The sequence below is a fragment of the Nematostella vectensis genome, chromosome 6, assembly GCF_932526225.1.
Source record: "Nematostella vectensis chromosome 6, jaNemVect1.1, whole genome shotgun sequence".
Classification (NCBI taxonomy): domain Eukaryota; kingdom Metazoa; phylum Cnidaria; class Anthozoa; order Actiniaria; family Edwardsiidae; genus Nematostella; species Nematostella vectensis.
In genome coordinates this window covers 1,523,075-1,544,452 of record NC_064039.1, presented here as the reverse complement: position 1 = coordinate 1,544,452, position 21,378 = coordinate 1,523,075, and the positions used below count along the sequence as shown (strand labels likewise).

At 43.8% G+C, this 21,378-nt stretch overlaps 1 protein-coding gene and 1 non-coding gene across 2 annotated transcripts in view; one reads left to right on the top strand and one right to left on the bottom strand.

Moving 5' to 3' along the window:
* LOC5505590 overlaps positions 1 to 20,026 on the top strand; it is a 45,286-nt gene extending 25,260 nt beyond the window's left edge. The window contains exons 24-51 of the mRNA XM_048728888.1: positions 946 to 1,014; positions 3,670 to 4,719; positions 7,767 to 7,796; positions 8,036 to 8,068; positions 8,411 to 8,443; positions 8,643 to 8,672; positions 8,752 to 8,784; positions 9,016 to 9,045; positions 9,558 to 9,635; positions 9,708 to 9,806; positions 10,094 to 10,159; positions 10,455 to 10,679; positions 11,575 to 11,768; positions 13,832 to 13,877; positions 14,163 to 14,219; positions 14,427 to 14,633; positions 14,794 to 14,847; positions 15,288 to 15,572; positions 15,856 to 16,075; positions 16,486 to 16,550; positions 16,760 to 16,823; positions 16,957 to 17,283; positions 17,655 to 17,785; positions 17,900 to 17,953; positions 18,058 to 18,180; positions 18,248 to 18,271; positions 18,371 to 18,625; positions 19,176 to 20,026. Coding sequence (XP_048584845.1) covers positions 946 to 1,014; positions 3,670 to 4,719; positions 7,767 to 7,796; positions 8,036 to 8,068; positions 8,411 to 8,443; positions 8,643 to 8,672; positions 8,752 to 8,784; positions 9,016 to 9,045; positions 9,558 to 9,635; positions 9,708 to 9,806; positions 10,094 to 10,159; positions 10,455 to 10,679; positions 11,575 to 11,768; positions 13,832 to 13,877; positions 14,163 to 14,219; positions 14,427 to 14,633; positions 14,794 to 14,847; positions 15,288 to 15,572; positions 15,856 to 16,075; positions 16,486 to 16,550; positions 16,760 to 16,823; positions 16,957 to 17,283; positions 17,655 to 17,785; positions 17,900 to 17,953; positions 18,058 to 18,180; positions 18,248 to 18,271; positions 18,371 to 18,625; positions 19,176 to 19,514 — 4,221 coding nt within the window. The 3' untranslated portion in view covers positions 19,515 to 20,026. The remainder of the gene's footprint in view (positions 1 to 945; positions 1,015 to 3,669; positions 4,720 to 7,766; positions 7,797 to 8,035; positions 8,069 to 8,410; positions 8,444 to 8,642; positions 8,673 to 8,751; positions 8,785 to 9,015; positions 9,046 to 9,557; positions 9,636 to 9,707; positions 9,807 to 10,093; positions 10,160 to 10,454; positions 10,680 to 11,574; positions 11,769 to 13,831; positions 13,878 to 14,162; positions 14,220 to 14,426; positions 14,634 to 14,793; positions 14,848 to 15,287; positions 15,573 to 15,855; positions 16,076 to 16,485; positions 16,551 to 16,759; positions 16,824 to 16,956; positions 17,284 to 17,654; positions 17,786 to 17,899; positions 17,954 to 18,057; positions 18,181 to 18,247; positions 18,272 to 18,370; positions 18,626 to 19,175) is intronic.
* Positions 20,027 to 21,028: 1,002 nt separating this feature from the next.
* Trnam-cau lies at positions 21,029 to 21,114 on the bottom strand. Its single transcript is given in 2 exon segments — positions 21,029 to 21,064; positions 21,078 to 21,114. It is a non-coding gene; the product is annotated as a tRNA-Met (tRNA).
* Between the last annotated feature and the right edge of the window lie 264 nt (positions 21,115 to 21,378).

Sequence of the window (21,378 nt, the reverse complement as noted above, 5' to 3'; positions counted from 1 at the left end):
AGATTAGTATTTTGCAAATAGAAATGAAATAATCATCATAATCGCCCGGCATTTCACGATGTGTTTGGCTTTGCGCCTTATAATCATTTGTTTACTCGGAAAGCATTTCACGATTTGCTTGGCTTTGCGCCTTATAATCATTGGTTTACTCGGAAAGCAAACGATTTTGAGATAAGTGCGCTCGCTAAATATTCTCTTAATGATAAGCCGGAGGGAAACGATTATTCTTCTCCTCCGAAGCGAATGGCAGATAATCAGCGTAGGACCAAAAGGTTTTTTTCTCCTTCTCTGAGATAGCAAATTCCTCTTTTGGTGAACAAGGCGAGGGCATGCGTACAGTGTCAGAATTTGTCAGCTCTAGGAAATTGCAACTATAAAGTGCGGTGTAAAAAGAAACTGTACTCCTTCCATGGATATTTCCAGTTAGCCGATGAAGGCTGTGCGGAAAGCTGTCGCGATTGGTGAGCTAATGTTCGCGTCACTTTCCGATGCTATCTTGCTATCCATGTTTCGCGTCATTAGGTTTTGGTGCTCGATTACACCTCGACCTTGCCTTGCTGCTAGGTGCAGGTATCTGTCATGAGTTTTGCTTTTCAGCTGAAAAATTGATTATTTGTCAAGGATTTGGTTTTCGCCTCGTTGTCCACTTTGCGAATTAACATTCATTTATTTGTTTACTGCGAAATTTGTAAAGTTTGATTTTACAGTATCTTCGAAATTTTATATTAGATATTTTAACTGTGCTCTTAAAGAATGACGGAAAGATTTATGCCAATTTTGAAGGATGTATGTCTTTTGTGCTTGCAAAACTACTGTATACAAATTTTATTATTTTCGTTCTTTGATGGTTACATTTTGGAAACTATATTTACTTTTCGCATTGCTCTAGCGGAAGCGCAGCCCGATATAGTTCCGCCAGCGTTTATTCATTTTGTTTTCTTTTAGGAACTTGACAGGTTGAAAGCAGAAAATCGCGAGCTTTACGAAGAACTCATGGATCTCCGACGTCTTAAGGTACATGAATACGTGTGATTTGATTCTCAAGTTGAACTATATGTAGTATAATAAGATAAAAGTTCGCCCTATGCCTGTTCGACCCACACATGTCTCCCACCCCGAGTAGTGCCCCTCGCAAGCGCGTGGAACGAAAATGCGCTTTTTCAGCTTGGTGTTTCAAAGTTTGGTCTTTTTCTTGGCCTCTCATTTGGCTTGGTCTTAAAATAATCATACATAAACACCATCAATTCTAAAATTTTAAAAATTAACACAGGCTAAAAAAATGTAGTTTTTGTTTGTGTGAGTGGCGGCTCGTCTATAATATGGAGGAAATGATTATCCCTCAAAGTAGTGTACTTTAATATTGTCATTGCAGTCTTGTGCTTTTCCGCTCACACTGTTCAGTTTTCATTTGAATTACTTTTCGTTCATTCCGTACTTTATATGTTTCGTCCGAGGGTTCAATATAAAATATACAATTGAATGGTACAAGGGATGATTGTAAATCATATGAAATAAGAATAGAGTAGACGTTCCGATAAGTGGTATGAATCCAGAGTATCCGTATATTTTCTTTGTAATGTAAGCAGCGCTAGGTCACACCTGATGATGATCCTCCGTGTTTTTATTGCCATGCACAAACTAGACAAACTCAAATCCGTTTACTCTATAACCCTACTTCCAATGCATGCTGTTTGTTTTTCTACCTTAAAACATTCTTGATAAATAGGGTTCTGTGTGGTGGGCTGAGAAAGATCGTTGTAGGAGCAAACCGGGCGTAGACAAAGATATCATCGATCGCACAGTCAAACCCACATAAGTTCTACTCGTTACCTAAGCATTTTACGGCTGTTTGCCTATTTTCAACCCGAAAAATATTCGAGGACAAGTATTCGAGTGGGTAATAGAGACAGAAAGAGACAAATGCAGTCGGGAACTTGGGGATTCTGGTACTATCACCTAGACAAATTGTTATCATCGCGAAAATCCTAGATTTTCTAGTAAAAATACACCAAATAAAGGAAAAAATAGCCATCTCATCTATTACCAGACACTTGTAACTAGAATTATACAGAGTTAGTCCCCCTCTCTCGCGAATCACTCTTGTATTGGCTTTTATTGTGACGGGAGAGCTAAACAAACAACAAGGCGCCTCGCTGCATATATCCCTGACTACAACATTGCATACATTAGCATGCAAATCACTCTCCTCGGTCGTAAAGCTAACGACAGATCGGCTGCAAGTGAGCGTTGGTTGACCCGCCGTTTCGAATGAGCCTCAAGATTTGGGTGATTCTAGAACCTTCCTGGTAAGCGGGACCATGTATTTGCGGTCGTAATAGCCGAGTTTTACTCTCGGTCGACAGGTAAGATTGTAGTCTGCATCTCACAGCCAAATGACTTCGATGTCTTGACTCGATCTTGTGGTCTGTAAATCTAGGATGTATTCGCGTTCACCTAATTATATTAAAGGATATTCTAATTTCTACTGCACTACTGTCTTGTTATTATCGGTTACTTGCAGGCTGGGATTCGCCATAATGTGATTCCCGTCTATTCGGTTACTGCCTAAAGACACTATCCTAAACAATTGAGTCCTAACAGTACTTTGAGTGTGCTTAGCGGCTTAGCAAGACGGTCTTTAGCAGTGATCCCGGGTGAAGCTAGCATTGTATGGCTGTGATTGGGTTATATCGCTGGAAATAGGTTGCACAGGTCAAGTTGTTATAAGAGAATTCGTCCAGTTCTTGTTCGAAAGGTCGCGGTCCTCTTCGCATCTAGGATTTAATCGATTCACTCTAGTATGACGCTCACGCTTGCTAGTTATCAATAACCGTAACTTATAACCCAGAGACTGGAGTTTAATCGCTGCACAACTTACAAGGAAATTGTTCTAGTAGGGAAATGAGGATTTTTCGACCTTCTGATCCGGATTTTGCAGCCCTAAAGTGTAATAACTGAACCTGGTTAATTATTTAAGAAGTATAAGAGCGTTGGCCGGAGTGTAAGTTAGCAATGCAAAAAAAAAAGTGCAGCTGTCTCTGTGGCGCCTTTCCGGCTTACAGAGTTGGTCCTTTTTCTGAAGCAGCACACTGCGATGCGTCCATTTTATATTTTTTTCTGTTGAAGTGTTTTAAAGTTTGTTGATACTAGTCACGCGTGCTAGGTAATTACGATTTATTGTTTGCTACTGGAATGATTAATTGATGTTTATTGGTGACTCTTACTTTTTTGTGTGATCACATTGGTAAACTATTTTTCGCGTCGGTGGATTTAGATGATATTGCGCTCAAAATATTTCCAGTTTTAGGTTGTTTTGAGTAATCTTCGGAACCCCTGTTTCTTAAAAACGATTTTTTAAAAACCTTTAAAAACGTTCAAGGTTCAACAGTTTTTTTTTCTGATCGCGAAAAGGCTGGGCTTTTTGTAGAGCGATTGCGAATTTGATCGCAGGTTTTTTTCTCGTGAAGCGAGATTAAATCAGCGAGCGAAGCGAGATGGCTCCTAAACCTCAAATTTTTCAAACGTTTTTGAGGAAGTCTACCTAGCTTATTATATGGAAAGGAATCGAATAACCTATTCTGGCGGGTTATTTTACTGATGTACATATGTATTATAGTACAATAATTTATATAGCTGTGGACTTATTAGAACTTTTCTTTTTTGCTTCAGTTGGCGGCAGCGACCCCATCCTTTGCCAGGCGCACGTCAGACGAGGCTCTCGCGGACGCCCTCAGATCATCGCGATTTCCTGGCGGTCAACCACGTGACGCACAAGACACCCCAGTAGAAGAACACGTGGAGCCCACGTGCAGGTCACCGGTCGAGTCTGGGATAGACTCTGTCACGCAACTAGGTGACGGCTGGGCTACTGTCACGGATCCGCCGCCCAAAGCACCACCCAAGCGCGACTTGGAGGAGCTGTTTAACCTGACCGTGAATAGCAGACCGCGTGCTAAAGCGAGCTCTGTGGACATGATTGACGAGCCTGTTGTGCCGTGCTCGCGTGGAAGCGGCCCAGACGTGGAGCTGGAGAGGCAGCTAATGGCGCTGGACAGCATGGACGACCAGAGGGACAGGGCTGAGACTGTTGAAAGCTTAGACTTCGTGGAAGATAGATCACCTCCACCTCCTCCACCAGCATCTCCGCCCCCACCCCTCCCTGCCGAGGAGGACAACTCTCCCCCACCCCTTCCTGCTGGCCCTCCGCCAGACGAGCCCATGGAGCTGGAGCTAGAGGCCATGCTCCGTGATACCTCACCGCTGCGCGATTCTAAGGCACTGCGGGCGCAGTCACGACAGGGACGTAACGAGAGAGTCATTCCCCAGGAGCCCCTTGTACAGTCACGGTCCGCATCTGGCCTGCAAGCGGAAACGTCTCCTTCACTGGAGTTCGCACCGGATGTCGAACCGAATGGTACGCCGTATCAGACGCGACCACAGCCTACCCAAGCATCTAGGACCGATGTGAAAAGATATCAAGAAACACCAAAGCGAGCTCCACCACCAACTTTACCAAAGCCAAAGATGCCGGGGCTGCGAAGGGGGCAGACCCCCGGGGGTAGAGGCATGACCACGCCCTACTACCGAGCCTCGCTGGACGATGAAATGGAGGCCATGCTACCGGCGCCCGGGTCCGTCCGGTCCAAGGCGTCCGCTATCAATCAGGGAGAGCTAGATGCTCTTAACGAGAAGATCAACTTCCTCGAGAGACAGCTCAAGGTGAGTCTATTTTCATGCTGGAGGTATATTTGGGTATTGCTAAACCTACATTTGGGATGTCCTCGGTATGCAGTAAAGTAGTGACCGGGTATTGCTAAGCCTACATTCGGGATGTCCTCGGTATGAATTCGAGTAGTGATCGGGTACTATCTAGCCTACATTCGGGATGTCCTCGGTATGCATTCGAGTAGTGATTGGGTATTATCTAGCCTACTTTCAGAATATACTTGGGTTGAATTCGGGCAGTGACCGGGTATTGCCTAGCCTGCACTCGGGATATGCTCGGGCTTAGTCGACCATAACGTCTTAATGTCTGAGCTCGGCCTCCTGGGAGTCAACGAGTATCTCCAAAATTGGATTGCTGCCTTTCTCACAGCCCGACCACAGCGCGTCAAAATCAGTGGCCACACCTCATCGCCTGTGTTCCCTAATGGGGGCATACCACAAGACACTAAGCATACTCCACTATTGTTTGCTATACTTGTAAACAGGCTGGCGAGCACTTGGCCATATCGCATTAAGTATGTTGATGACACCACCATCTTTGAAGTGATTCCCAGGTGCTCGCCAAGTTATCTGCCATTTATTGCTAATGATATTTGCAATTTTGCTACGGAGCGTGGGATGGAGCTCAACCCCAAAAAAGGTCGGGAATTAGTCATTCATTTCCTGCAGTACCAGCCCTCGCCAGTTAATGCCCTGCAACTCATGGGCTCCGTGATTAAAAGGGTTTAAAGCTACAAAATCCTCGGCGTCCACATTAGCTCAGATCTATCGTGGAATAAGCACGTAGACTATGTAGTTAAGAAGGCAAACAAAAGGCTCTACGCTCTCCGGCTCCTTAAGAAATCTGGAATACCGGTCCAGGATCTTGTTGCCATCTATTGTGTACTCATTAGATCTGTTGTGGAGTACGCATGTCCAGTATGGGCTAATATACCAGGGTTCCTTGTCGACATTGTTGAGGGCATCCAAAAGAGGGCCCTCCGTATCGTTTTACCCCATCTACGGTACAAGGAGGCCTTGGGCGCCAGCGGGCTCCAAAGTCTTGCTGACCGCGCGAGCTTTGTATCAGTATCATGACCTCCGCTAAGGAGCTAGAACCCCTTCGATCTGTAATTACTGGAGGCGTAATTAATAACGAGCATGGATACTCACTAAGATCAATCTGTCTATCTATCTACCTGCCTGCCTGCCTGCCTGCCTGCCTGCCTGCCTGCCTGCCTGCCTGCCTGCCTGCCTGCCTGCCTGCCTGCCTGCCTGCCTGCCTGCCTGCCTGCCTGCCTGCCTGCCTGCCTGCCTGCCTGCCTGCCTGCCTGCCTGCCTGCCTGCCTGCCTGCCTGCCTGCCTGCCTGCCTGCCTGCCTGCCTGCCTGCCTGCCTGCCTGCCTGCCTGCCTGCCTGCCTGCCTGCCTGCCTGCCTGCCTGCCTGCCTGCCTGCCTGCCTGCCTGCCTGCCTGCCTGCCTGCCTGCCTGCCTGCCTGCCTGCCTGCCTGCCTGCCTGCCTGCCTGCCTGCCTGCCTGCCTGCCTGCCTGCCTGCCTGCCTGCCTGCCTGCCTGCCTGCCTGTCTGTCTGTCTGTCTGTCTGTCTGTCTGTCTGCCTGTCTGCCTGTCTATCTATCTGTATTCGTATACCCCTTGGGTGTTGCTTAACCTACACTCTGGATGTATTTCGCACAATAAGGTTTTTCCTATCCATGAAGGCCATATTGTCGATTCCCATGGCAATTTGGACAAAATGCTAGTTCGCTAGGAGTTTACTCCATTGCTCGATCTCTTGAGGCTGAACGTTCACTGAGAAGATTCGGCATGGCAGGATTGAAATTCGTCGAGTTATTTCCCGCCCTTGTCAAGTTGCCGTTCGCCGGGAGAGAAATAGAATGTTTGCTGCTTTGCGGTTTATTAAACAGTTGGCTTTTTGCCAGATGCTGATCTGAGCTCGGTCCATCTCAAGACTCGATAATTCTTCTTCGACACCATTTGAAGAGTGCGTGTTAACATTCAGCCTGTGGCCTTATATGTGTTAAAAGACCAGTCTTTCTACCGCCAAACCTGGTGTTCGTTCTGCCGGTCATGTTAATGCCCTGCAATAATTAGTTTTGCAAATAGCCAGTCTGCCTACGGTACCTGTCTGTGTATTCATGGTTTGCCAAGTATGATTCAGCGCGAATATTAGAGCATTATCATTTTAAAAGCCAATGGTTAAAGCGATGTTACTAAAAATTGTTGCTCCTTGCGTGTCACGTAAATCTTTTAAGCTCTTTTCTGTGGTTAGGAATTAATGGATTACAAAGTTATAGTCTAAAAATGCGGGGAGCCAGCGACTGCGGAGTGGATAATGGCGACCAAACTCTCAAACTTCCACCGACCCCTCTTTGCGAAAGTCGAATGGTGCCGTCTGACGAAAATGATCCGCGTTACTCGCATAGCGAGGGTGGATCTCCCTCACCGATGGAGAGTATAAAGGAGCGTTTGGTCGTACCACCATCGCACGACAACAATCGTGATATAGCTGATAGTACTTTGAATAATCGCAAGAAAAAGCGGCGGAAGAATCCTAACGAGGAGGAATCACGAGTTTTCCAAGAACACTTCTTCCCTGAACCATCTCACTGCACGCGTGACAAGCGCATCCAAGTGAACCTCTTAGAGGGTTCCGAGAAAAACTTCCTGGAACTCGCTAACACGTTCTTATCTTCGCGACCGGTCGATGCTATGAAGAGCAGGTTGAAGTGGCCGGTTTGTGCGAGGTATCCAGACTGCCCGATATGCACCGTGGAGATTGTCATGGAGCTAGTGTCCGATAACGTAAGGGGCCTGTGTTATGGCGCTTGATTATAGAGGCCACCATAGCTTTGTCGGTGCCCTTTGGCTGGTTCCCCGTATCGATACGTCAATTTTTTATTTATTTTTTATTATTTTATTTTTGCTTGCTGGTTATTCCTTTAAAAAAGGGCATGATTGAAAGTGATTTGGGGGGGGGGGGGGGGCTCGGGAATGGAGACTTAAAAGAATAGTATTAACGCTGTGATTCTCTTCTCTTCACAGAACAAAGACAATGTCCTCAAGTCCATGAAGGTAATATTGAATTTTCCATCCTCCCCCCCGCTCCGTTCTTTTTGAAGGTCGTGTGAAGCCGCTAATGGGAGCGAGTAGCCATTGTTTCGTACGCTCTATTACGCCAGCGTTCACCGTAAAATTTGTTGTGTAAGCTCGACACACATGCGGTGGCCCGTTCCCCCAGTATGTCCCTTTATGCAAGTGTCAGCTTGTGACTTTCATTTTGATATTCGTAACAAGTGTTTGTTTGTCATCAGACGGAGGCGACTGAACTGGAGAGCCAGGCTTTGGTAAGTTTCAGAAAGCTTCATTTTGGGAGTTTGTTTGTAGCTGTTATTGTACTTTTGAATTATTTTGTATTCTATTTTTTTGCTACTTTTCAATGTAAATATCTACCAATCCCGTCGTGTCTATTGGATATTAATGAGTTCTGACACATAACAATAGTATTCTAGTTTCTGCCAAATTTTTGTTTCAATAGATTAAAGTTTTATACTTCAAAAATAACACTAAAATAATTTTTTTTTAAATAGTGAAATTTATTTGGTTAACAACACATCGTGTGGAACTTTTATGGAATTGGGATTGACGCCTACAAATTAATTCAACTAAAAACTGCTTTCTCCTCTCAGCTTGAGCGAAGAAATCGAGAGATCAAGATCATGGTATGTGCATCTGCAAATTCCAAATTCTTTGGAATTTGTACTAAAAACGGGGCTGCGTACATTTTTATTATCGGAGGTTTACCTCTTTTACTTCTACGAATATCTTTTGAGCCTCTCACAATTTTGTGCACTATTGTATTTTTTATGTTACTCGTTAAATAAAAAAAGATTTGCTCACATATGTTATGTTTTTGTTTAGGAGGAGGATATCGCTTTTCTTAAACAAGAAGTAAGTTTGTCATCTGGTTTTATGTGCAGTAAAACTCGTTTCATCGTTCCTTAACATTTGTTGTTATAATTTGTGACAGAATCAGAAGAAAGAGAGGGAGCTACTAGCCAAGGTGCGACCACTAAAGGGATTAGAATACTTACATGACACTATCATTATCATACTTATCCCGCTGAATCGACACTGCTTAATTGACCTGTAGAAACCCACAAACATTAAAAACTGTTCTGTTGTACAGAATTAAGGTAATAATAGACAAAGTGACAATTAGTGTTAATAGTAACACCTATTCGTATAAAACCAAAAGAGATCTTGCTAACAGAGTATGTTTGCTTATCCACAGATCGGAGAGATTAATCGTAAGAGTTACGAGGTGAGTAGGTCCCAGCCCAGGGTGCTGAAACGAATATTCGCGGTACCTCCCTCTCCCCCTGTTGACGACAGCGCACTACATCTGAACGCAATCATCTGAACTTATCCATATTTATCACAGACAAGAGCGCACTACATCTGAACGCAATCATCTGAACTTATCCATATTTATCACAGACAAGAACGCACTATATCTGAACGCGATCATCTTAACTTATCCATATGCATCACATACAAGAGCGCACTACATCTGAACGCAATCATGTAAACTTATCCATATTTATCACATACAAAAGCGCACTATATCTGAACGCAATCATGTGAACTTATCCATATTTATCACAGACAAGAGCGCACTATATCTGAACGCAACCATGTGAACTTATCCATATTTATCACAGACAAGAGCGCACTATATCTGAACGCAATCATCTGAACTTATCCACATTTATCACAGACAAGAGCGCACTATATCTGAACGCAACCATCTGAATTTATCATTATTTTTCACAGGCTGAGCAGTGGAAGGCCGAAGCTAACAACTCTGAAAGGCAGCGGAAAAGAATTGAGTCCTCATACCTCAACTTACAAGTAAGCTAAAACTAGTTATTGAATTTGACTACTATTTCCCGTCAAATTCATCACATGACGTTTTTTTATCAGTCCCAGGCGAAGAACTTGTACGGGGTGGACTCCAAGCTGAACGACATCCAGTCCAAGTTCACAGAAACTGAGAAAGAGAAGTCGCAGCTCCTAGACAAGGTGGGCGTTGTAGACTGTAGTCAATACTAAACAATAGTTCGATGTCTGTTGCTTTTATTGATGTTGGTTTGAACTCGCCATTGTAGACTGTAGTCAATACTAAACAATAGTTCGATGTCTGTTGCTTTTATTGATGTTGTTTTGAACTCGCCATTGTTTCGGTGATGTTTCTGTTTCTGTTTTTTTTTTGTATGTATTGTTTGTTGTTGTTGCTGTTTTCGTACCGTCGTTTTTTTTTTTTTTTTTTTTTTTTTACTGCGGCTGTTTACTGTGGCTGTGCATTTCAGGTGAAGAAGCTTGAGAAATCCGAGAAGGAGTTCAAGCAGCTGGAGTACAACATTACTGTTCTGCAGGTACAGAAATAAATCTCTACAGTCTCATGGGGAGGGAGCGTGACGCGTGTATAGTGTGACTATGGTTATTGTGTACTTGTTGTGTGATTGATGGATATCGCGACGTTGAAACATTGTGTGACAGACAATGGTATCCAACTGGAGCGTGACGCGTGTATTGTGTGAATATGATTATTTTTGTGACGCTAAGATATTTTGCTACAGAATCAGCTGCGGACATAGTGTCCGTGGAGCAGCGGCGTTAAATGCATTGTGTGACTGTGATAATGCGTGATGTTTAGACATTGTGTTACAGAATCAGCTGGCGGGCATGGAGTCCGTTGAGCAGGAGCGTGACGCCGTGCTTTCCAAGTTGCGTGAGGTTGAAGAGCAGCGTGACGATTTGTTACGTAAGGGTCGTATGGTGGAGTCGGAGCGTAATGATTTCCTGCGAAACAACAAGATCATGGAGATGCAGCGTGACGAGCTGGAGAGAAGATACGCCGAGGCCCAACAGGCTCTGATGGATTACAAGGCCAACGTGAGTAAGATGAAAGAGTACAACAGGCTCTGATGGATTACAAGGCCAACGTGAGTATGGTGGAAGGGTACAACAGGCCGTGATGGATTACAAGGCCAACGTGAGTATGATGGATGAGTACAACAGGCTCTGATGCAGTAGAAGGCCAACGTGAGTATGGTGGAAGGGTACAATAGGCCGTGATGGATTACAAGGCTAACGTGAGTAAGATGGAAGAGTACAATAGGCTCTGATGGATTACAAGGCCAACGTGAGTATGGTGGAAGGGTACAACAGGCCGTGATGGATTACAAGGCTAACGTGAGTAAGATGGAAGAGTACAATAGGCTCTGATGGATTACAAGGCCAACGTGAGTATGGTGGAAGGGTACAACAGGCCGTGATGGATTACAAGGCTAACGTGAGTAAGATGGAAGAGTACAATAGGCTCTGATGGATTACAAGGCCAACGTGAGTAAGATGAAAGAGTACAACAGGCCGTGATGGATTACAAGGCCAACGTGAGTATGGTGGAAGGGTACAACAGGCTCTGATGTATTACAAGGTAAACGAGAGTATAGGGACGTGAGTATAGGACTTCAAGAAGGGGGAGGGGTACAGCAGTCTCTGGCGGATTGTAAGACTTGTGTATGTGGTGTGTGTGTGTGGGGGGGAGTCTAAAGGACATCAAGGGTTGGTCAATGGAGGTGGTACAGTATGCTATGATCGAATAGAAGCCTAATATGATTGCGATAGTAACGATACCAATAAGGGTAAGCCACTTTGTCACTATTGCTTTTGCATGAAGAAGGTGAATGAAGTAGAGAAAACAAAGCTTAAGCGTTAAGTTCAGGCGGGGCGTGGGGTATCTAGAGCTCACACAGGAACGTCTTCATTCCTTTGTTTATTTTGTCAGGTTGGTGATGCGGAGCAGACTAAGAAAGAATGTCAGAACAAAGTGATGGATGCTCAGCATGAACGCAACTTCGCGCAGGCGCAGTACAAGAAGCTTGAGGCGGAGTATGCAGAGTTGCAGCGCGCGCTGGCCGCCGTAACGCAAGACAGGAACTCCTTAGAAAGCAAGATCGCCGAATTACACGACTTGAACAGGTGGGTAACACGTATGTTGGTGTCACGCATGCTAGTATCACCCATATCGGTGTCACGCATGCTGGTGTCACGCTTGTCGGTGTCACGCATGCTGGTGTCACTCAAGAACATTAACGACCGGAACACTAGCCAAAGCAGTAAATGGTTAGAGCGTTAAAGATGAAAAGGGTACAGAGACATCTACATGAACGCTACATAAACGTATATATACAGATATACCTGCAGTCCAAACCAGTTAGTTTATTATCCCCTCAAGAAAAGTTGTTTCTGTTGTCGCTAACCTCGCCACTGATATCGCATCTGTCATGTTGTTGCCATCGTTATTGCTTTAAAGTGTATTCTTGCCTTTTTTCTTTCTCACATCTTTTCATTATTTTAGTCTGTTACTAGAGTAGATGCAGTAAGCATGTGAATGACTTGAAAGTAGTTGAGTCACATCACGTTATCCGAACAAATTTATTGCACGGAGCGTTAAGCACGTGAATGACTTTTGGTGGAGTAGTGTCTTCTTGGTTTTTTTTTTCTTTCTTAAACAGTGAGGAACTAACTAAACTATCTTATCTTTTTTCATCTAACCCCTCGGTAGCTTTGCCAACGTGCACGGACACACCACGAGGCATTCACGTGACCCAATCGCGTACTCGTACTTTCCACGTGATCTAGACCGTGATGCTTATTAAAATACGTGCACCTGACACGCCAAGAGGCATTCACGTGATTCACTTCTCGTGCGCTCGTGCTGTCCACGTGATCTAGACCTTTGCTTTAACCCTCTTCCCCAGGCCTTCGACTTCTTACACTGAAGTGTCTCCTACTCGTTCATCTCCTTCTCAAGACAAACTCGAGAGAAATAAAACCAGGTCTTCGTTTCTTGGTCGTCTGCGGCGAAGCAAACGACGTAAAAATAAACCGTCTGAAGAATAACCTGCTCAACTAACTGTCTGTCTAGTCTTTGTGCTACCCACAAAAAACAATAACTCGTTTATTAAAAAGAACACAGAAGTGTATTATATGTAATACAAGGATCGTTTAAAATAGTCAGGAATTAAGTTGTCTTGGGTAAATCTTTCATGAAAATTTAGTAGTCTAAAATGTCTTCATATTGTAAGACAAAACAAAGGAAGTAAACTCTAAAACGTAAGCATAATTCTTAGAAATATATGATTATGAATTATATCAGAAGTACTGATGAATCGGTAAAGTATTTTAGCCCAGAATTTGCTCGATATGAAACATGAATTAATTTGTAAATACAAAAGCAAATACAAATTAAACAACTTTAAAAAACTTCAGCGTTCTTAATCGCCCTTTACCCACGACGCTACTCGCTCACGGGCATACGCAGGGTTAACGAAAAGTTTGATTTAAAGTTAATAAAACATGTACCTGGTAACGTCCACGGCATTGCAATGGCTGGTAGTATACTACAATGGCTGATGGTATCCTACAATGGCTGGCGTTAAATTGAAAGATGGAGATGAAACGTAATGTTAGTAAAACTCTAAATGCTCTGACGTTAATGCATGGCTTCTGCTAAATTAAGCATAAAGTTGCCTTTAAAGACTCTAATCAACTAAGATAAGCCAATCTCTCTGTACAATATCGTGTCTCAGTATTGCCATTACCTAGTTGATTGCAAGCCCTTGAATAACCACACCCGTACGGTTCCTTCACGGAACCGCGGACTTGGCTCCAATCACGTTGCCGTTCCAGCTCCCGTGCCACCATCGGCATCTTGATACTGCACATTCTTCTTGAAACTGCACATTCTTCTTGATCTGCGCATTCTTCTTGATCTCCACATTCTTCTTGATCTCCACATTATTTACAGTTTATTTTTTAAATGATATGGTTACATCTTAATGGATGTAGTGTGTTTTGATTACTTCCTTTTTTTCTTACAATTCCAAGTTGTTGATCGTTTGTATCCTTCTTTTCTATGTATTCATTCTCCATCATTCATTCTCTCATCTGGCTGGTTTTATTTATTTGCCATCATTGTTACGCTGTGGTTTTATTTATTTACTATCATTGTTACGCGCTGGTGTTATTTCTCACATTAGGGAACACACCAAGTTAGAAGATGGCTTTCACACTCTCCGTCTCAAGGTAACGCCAACATTACAGTATAGCCACATGTTTAGAGACCCAGCGATCTTTGCAGACGCCCTAGAAGACCAGCTGGGGAGCTAGAACAGTTGGTCTACGTATGACCTATAAATGCATATGCAGCTTATATTTGTGATTAACAAATATAATCGAAATGCAAGATGCAATACCTAGAATTCCATATATTGATTCTGAATATTTTTATGTGCATGTTCATACCAGTGGTTGACCAAATGAGTTGTAGATGGTACCATTCGCCCTAATAATTTGTTCTGTTGTTTTCAGGTTGCTGACCTGACGAGGCAAAAAGAGGATTTGGAACTGCAAATCCCGACACTCAAGGTTTGAAAAAAACAACTTTTTGTTTTTGATAACTGTTAGGTAACTGTTAGGTAGTCCCTTGCTCTGTTAGGCTTCTTGCAAAAGTTTCTACGTAGGTTTCGGTGTATAAGGTCTCTGCTGTCTTTTTAAACTGTTAGGTACCTACCTCGCTCTGTAGGCTAAAGTATTCCTCTATCCGTTTTAATGATAGTCTCCTTCCTTTCTAAGGCGAAGGTTTCGCTCCTGAAGAAGGCGTGTAAGGAGAAGGACGACTTCATTGAGAAGCTGAATGAAGAGATCAAGGAACTGCGCCACTCCATCGCCACCTCCACTCTAGATGACCTGTCCAAGATCAGGAGCTACGGTTACAGCCCGGAGAACTATGTCAAGTACGCGGGGACGCGGGACTCGGACAGATACAACGGCAAACCAGAGGTACTTCTTGGACCCCAAAGTCCCCAAAGATCAAAAGTAGAATTTAAAGCAGCAAATGTGATTGTTTCCTCATTCCATTCCATATGGCTCGTCTACATTTCGTACTAAATCTATTATAATTAATTCTTGTTAAGAATGTTACTAATGTTATTCACCCTAGGATCTGATTGAAGCAAGCCTGTCCTACAATGCTGAGAAGAGCCCTAAAGCAAGAGTAAGTAATGACGTCATGACTCTTTGCAATGTGTGATCTCTTCTCGCGGGTGGCTTGACTTGTATTAGCTGTATGTGGCTCTGCATGACTTTAAACCCACCATTCATGTCCCCTCCTAGGCCTCATTGTACCGTGGTAAGCCGTACGTGGCCTTGCTTGACTATGATCATCCCATTTATTAAATACACTGTTCCCTCCCAGGCCTTCTTCTACCGTGGTAAGCCGTACGTTGCCTTGCTCGACTATGACCCCAACCATTCATTAATTACAGTACGTCCCAGACTAGGCCTTGTTGTACCGTGATAAACCATACCATTGCCTTGCTTGACTATGATCCCACCATTCATTAATTACAGTACGTCCCAGACTAGGCCTTGTTGTACTGTGATAAAACATACCATTGCTTGCTTGACTATGACCCCAGCATTCATTAATTACAGTACGTCTCAGACCAGGCCTCCTCGTACCGTGGTAAGCCGTACGTTGCCTTGCTTGACTATGACCCCACCAAGGCGAGCGTGTCTGACCACCCTGAGCTAGAGCTGCCCCTGAGAGAGGGTGATCACGTGACTGTTCTCAGTGAGATGGACATGAGCGGTTACCACGAGGCCGAGGTGAATGGCGTGAGGGGCCTGGTGGCTAGTATCTATATCGAGGAGGTGGAGGATGGATTACCGCCCAGGGCATCACGGGAAGACAATGTTGCCTCTGACAGATTTCTCCAGGTAAACCACTGCAGAAGATTTACTCTATTGACGTTTTCCATTCCTCTTTTACCTCAATCCCATAACACAACTCCCTGTGGGATTGTCCTACTGGGACAATTCATTTGAGCCACTAGATTATGTTCTTGATCCATTATGTCTGGTATCATCCTCGAGGAGCCCGGGTGTTGCAGCCACTCCCTGAGTACAGGTAGACATCCCCTTGTATAAGTTGTAATAGCCTTCAAGCCACTGTCCTATACTGTGAATAATGAAGAACTAATGAGCTCTCCTTTTGCCCTAGCAGCCCGTGATGTTTGACACCCTGTCCAGCGGTCATAGCACCATGTCTGGAGAGTCAGAGCCACGTGACCGTATGTGCTTCGTGGCGTTGTGCGACTATAACCCTTATCAACAGTGCACCACAGGGAGACCGGAGATGGAGCTACCCCTAAGGAAGGGCGACATCTTAACGGTCACAGGGAGCCCGGATTCAAGAGGATTTTACAGCGCCGAGATGGACGGTAAGTTACAAATACTGGAATGCTAGCTGTATATTGACCCAAGATTGCTCACAAAAGTTGTACATCCAAGCCCATAGGAAACACACAAACAGTCGTTTACACATTTTGAGATTCTGTGACCCCATATAGCACTTGCTAGGTGTCCAAATATAGTTTAAATGTATGAAATGTTGCAAAGCTGTATAAGCACTTTAAAATAAAATAAAATTTTGTTAGTGTCGTTAACCTGGACATTCTTTGGGTGCCTAAGACCAACTGCCAGGTTGCCTCGAGGCCGCTTTCCCTCACGCTGCGCTCAGTGACTGGTGCCATAAACTCTGACATCCAGGTCATGTTTACCAGAGGCTGGCGAAACGACTTAATCCTGCTTCTTATCCTAGTTCTTATCCATGCTGTAATCTCAATTTCAGGTCACACCGGCTTAGTTCCAGCAAACTGCGTTGAAGAGGTGTCATCGTCTTCCTTTCTGCAGTCGGTGAGTACCCTACCCTACCTTGGTCGTAATAACCGACTTTACACGACAGCGGGAGTAAACAAACGTTCACGTGAATATACGCAAATAAGTAGTTTCTAGCGAATTAAGTTCAAAAAGCCGTTTGTACTTGTTCTCACAAACCACTGTATTTTGATTAACATTGTCGTTTTCGCTTATGTAAAAGTTTACTCTTCATCATTGTTTACCAGTCGCCAAGCAAGGCCCCTGAGCAAATACTTGGTGTTCTAGACAGCATCAGGATTCCACGATCTGGTAAGATCTTGTTTATGACGCATAGGAACAGTCTTTCTATTTCTATGGCAACGCATCTCGTATCTTTTCAGCTATGATCAATGGTCCTTTATGGTCCTTGTAAATTGTATTGTTATGGTCTTGTCTTTTTCAGGACGGTCTCCTCTTTCTCCATCCCCGCGCACCCCTATCTCTTTGTATCCAGGCAACAGCATCGTCCCTATATCACAGGTAACCCAGCCTGTAAGGGCCGCCGCCACTGCACCCGTCAGACCGATCTTTACTGCTCATATGTCTCCTGCTGAGGCTGACAAACTCTCGGCTCCGATACTCAACGGCAACCACACCGTAACCAGCGCGACCTCGCCTCCACTGCTGACCACCCACGCGCATCATCACAGTCTCCAGACCGTGACCAAGCCTAAGGCTCGAAGGACCAAGCCCTCGTCACATCAGCCGACGCCCTCTAAAATACGAGCAGGTAGGGGTATTGATAGGGGTATTGAAATCGTCACAACAGCTGACGCCTTCTAAAGTACTAGCAGGTAAGGTAATAGGGACGTATAGAAATAGCTCTTAAAAGATCTAATCAGATAGACAGCTGATGAAAGCGAGTAAGACGTAAGAAAAGAACGTGTAAATGGAATATTGGAAAAGCCTGGTGTTCAAAAGGGAGTAAATGAGAGGGTATGATTTTTTATTTTACATCTTAAATCCATAAGAAACAGATTATTCATCCAGCATGATTCAGATTTTTTTTACAGAAGTATACTTGTATGAATTTTTTAATTCTTTGTCGAATGAGAGTTTCTCTTCGTGTTATAGTTTCTTGTTGCCTTCTCTTCCCCACAGGCTGCCCTTGTGCTCCAGGCAGCCTTCACGTCTTACGACCCGTCAATAATGACTCCCTTCTGGTCGGTTGGACACTTCCGGACATGGACGAGTTCGGACGCAGCAATGGAGTCCCTATCTCTGGATATAAGGTAAGTTACCAGGGGGGGGGGGGGGGGGTAGACAGTAATCACTTGTTAGACGCCTATCAGACATTGTTTCGGAATATGAAAAACTAATTTTTTTTTTTCGTTCTTATTTTGTAGGTCTATGTCAATGGTGAATACAAGATGGACGTGCGAAGTCAACTGATGGCCAAGGTGCGTCCCTGTTTCTCTTGACCTGGTCTAGTATTTGATGTGCTTCGCTACTTGTCACTCCGCTATTGGCCCTGGTACTAATCTCCTAAGTCTTATCCTTGCAGGCTCTTGTAGATGACCTTGACCTTCGCTACCCGGTACAGCTTTCCATCATGACTGTAGGCGCAGATGGTTCGTGCTCCAGTGACGTGTCTACAACCTTCACCAACACCATCACGGGCTCTAGGGTGAGGCGTGGGTTTGTTTGTTTGTTTTGTGTTGTTTTATGTTAATCAATTATTCTCTTCTTTCTAGATGTCAATTCCGCAAGCCATACAAGTAAGTGTTCCTTGTAAAAGCAATCTGAACGACGTACATTTGAACCGATGTATAAGACTCTATCTCGATCCTTCTCATTACATCGATACTCTCTCTTAGGGAGCCGACGACACCTCCAAATGGCGCACATTCGTAGCGTTGTATGACTACGACCCGATGAAGAGCTCCCCCAACACGAACCCTGAGTTTGAATTGGCTTTCCGCGAGGGAGACATCTTACGAGTGGAGGATACTTCCCGTAAGGACGGTTTCTACTTCGGCTCGCTACAAGACAAGAAGGGTCTCATCCCATCTAACTTTGTGGAAGAAGTGGCAGTCGCTACTGCGCGTGCGCCAAGCGACAAAGCTTTGAAGGTTAGGTCCACATTCAACAATAACAATACCACTGACTTGTATGCTGACTTGGAGCAGGTTACATTCAACTATAACAATACCACTGACTTGTATGCTACCGGAGCAGGTTACATTCAACTATAACAATACCACTGACTTGTATGCTACCGGAGCAGGTTACATTCAACTATAACAATACCACTGACTTGTATGCTACCGGAACAGGTTACATTCAACTATAACAATACCACTGACTTGTATGCCACCGGAGCAGGTTACATTCATCTATAACAATACCACTGACTTGTATTCCAATGCGCCGTCACTTCACGCACAATACCTAGTGACTCAAAGAATCCATTTCTATCTGCTAATTCAAGCAAATAACTGAGAAACTTTCCATCAAATATCAGACTTCGGTCTTGGATGCCTATTTTGAAGTTTTGCTGTATTTTCATTTGTAAACAATAACAAAGAAGTGGTTGATCGTCATTCTTTAGGAATAAAAATGTCTACAGTACTTTTAATAGTCATGATACTTATTTTTGTTTTTTTTCCGTCTGTATTACAGCGTCAAGTCTCCCGCATGTCACCATCGTCTACGAACAGACAAGCCAGCGGTACAAAAGCCATCGTCTCACCAACCTCCCCCACCCCTCCCGTGCTCAGACAGAAAATGGTCGCCCTGTATGACTACAACCCCGAGACCCAGTCCCCCCTGAGTAACCCAAGCGCCGAGCTCTCCTTCAAGAAGGGCCAGGTGGTCACCATCCTAGGGCCCATGAACTCCGATGGCTACTACCAAGCAGATATTTCTGGCCGCCGGGGCCTGGTACCGGCTAGTTTTGTCGAGAGTGTGGCCGAGTCCCCTCGCCGTGTTGCTTTTGATGGTAGTAAGTCGCGCAGCTAGTAGGGCATTTTAAGGAGAGTGACTTTACTCAGAATAAAATCATCCAAAGAACCAGTGCGTTACTAGCGGGTCGGGACCTTGGTGTTTATTTATTGGCCGTTTATCTACAAAATGCATGAATTTTTATCTCCGAACGAATTGTGCAATGATATGAATTATTGTGTAGATATAGACTATAAGTACAAAACTGTATTATTATAATTAATCTTTTCTTGGTAGAGGAATTTTTATGCGTAAAATCTTAAGCCTTGGAAATTAAGACTTTGTAATATATTATTGTAGATAGATATTTATAGATATTGACATTTAATGAATTTATAGACATTCTAAATTCCCTTTCGCCCAAATTCCCTGTATGTCACGTCGTTATTTTAAATTCATTTCACGGCATCTTACATACTCCACTCTGCAAAAGCCATTGTACAGTAAAGTAAAGTAGAGTAATTATAGTATTTATTCTAACAGCTAAATAAAGTAACATACCCTGCTTTTATTAAAATTATATAACTGTATTACTGTATGTTTACTTACTATAACTGTATAACTGTATGTTTAATTCGTCATTTTATTTTTATTTATGTATAATTTTCTTAAAGAAAAAAAATGATTAGAACCAGATACTTCGATAGTTCAAACAGCGGATAATTTTGCCTTCCTTGTGAGTCGAGATTTTGTCGGATTCACGTGCCTTCCTTGTGAGTTGAGATTTTGTTCGGATTCACGTGCCTTCCTTGTGAGTCGACATTTTGTCGGATTCACGTGCCTTCCTCGTGAGTCGAGATTTTGTCGGATTCACGTGCCTTCCTCGTGAGTCGAGATTTTGTCGGATTCACGTGCCTTCCTCGTGAGTCGAGATTTTGTCGGATTCACGTTCTTTGGCCTAACAGGGTGATTTTTTTTTTTGCAGGAGCATGCGCTTTGACTGGCCACTTGTAACACGGGCTCAAAATAACGCGCCATAACGCGCCGGCCTGCGGCTCGGTCTGTACAAAAAGCCCGAGGGTTGAGGTTTCTCAGTACGGACCTCCCGCTGGTTTATTCGCATATCCCGCAGAGATTCTATTGAGAAAAACAACATAAAATAGCCGAATTGCTAAATGAACTCTATATATTTTATACCTTGCAATAGAATACTGACACAGACATCCTCTGAAAAAAGCCTTCCTGCGTGCCTAAAGAGATAATTTTGGTCCAAAATTTCAACATATTTGTAAACATCGTTAGTGAATCTCGCTACTCGGCCCTAGACATGGGATGTGATGCGCATGCTCAGACAGAAAGTCATCCTTTTGGCAGTATCTAGTGGAAACTGTAGAAGTTTAATCTGAAATTTCTCATGAGGAAAGTAAAGCCAAGAAGACTGTCAGCGTTGAATGCAGGCGGAAATGAAATTGTTTGAAAATGTTTGAAAGAAATTGTTTGAAAGAAATTGTTCAAATTACAATTAGTAACTAAATTTAAAATAACAAGGATTTTAATCCTTAAAAGGTTCATGAAATATAAAGAAAAAAAAGTGCCCCGTGTGAGGATCGAACTCACGACCTTCAGATTTCTGATTCAGATTATGAGACTGACGCGCTGCCTACTGCGCTAACGAGGCACCCATGAAGAGATGGTGGTAAAATATGTTATTTATTGATCATGCAGAAGCCATATCATCGGTAAATTTGTTCCCTTTTTATTAGACTTGATCGAAGTAAGTAAAAATATTTGTCGTTGTTTTGGTTCACTCTCCGTCATATTTTCTTAGGCGGCTTTCCTGTTCAGTCGTTTATTGGCGTCTATCTCGGTCGAAGCACAGGTAGCCCAGGCAATGGTTTTGAAGCTTGGAAGCGGCTAAGCGGCTGTTATTCTTAGAGGTAAA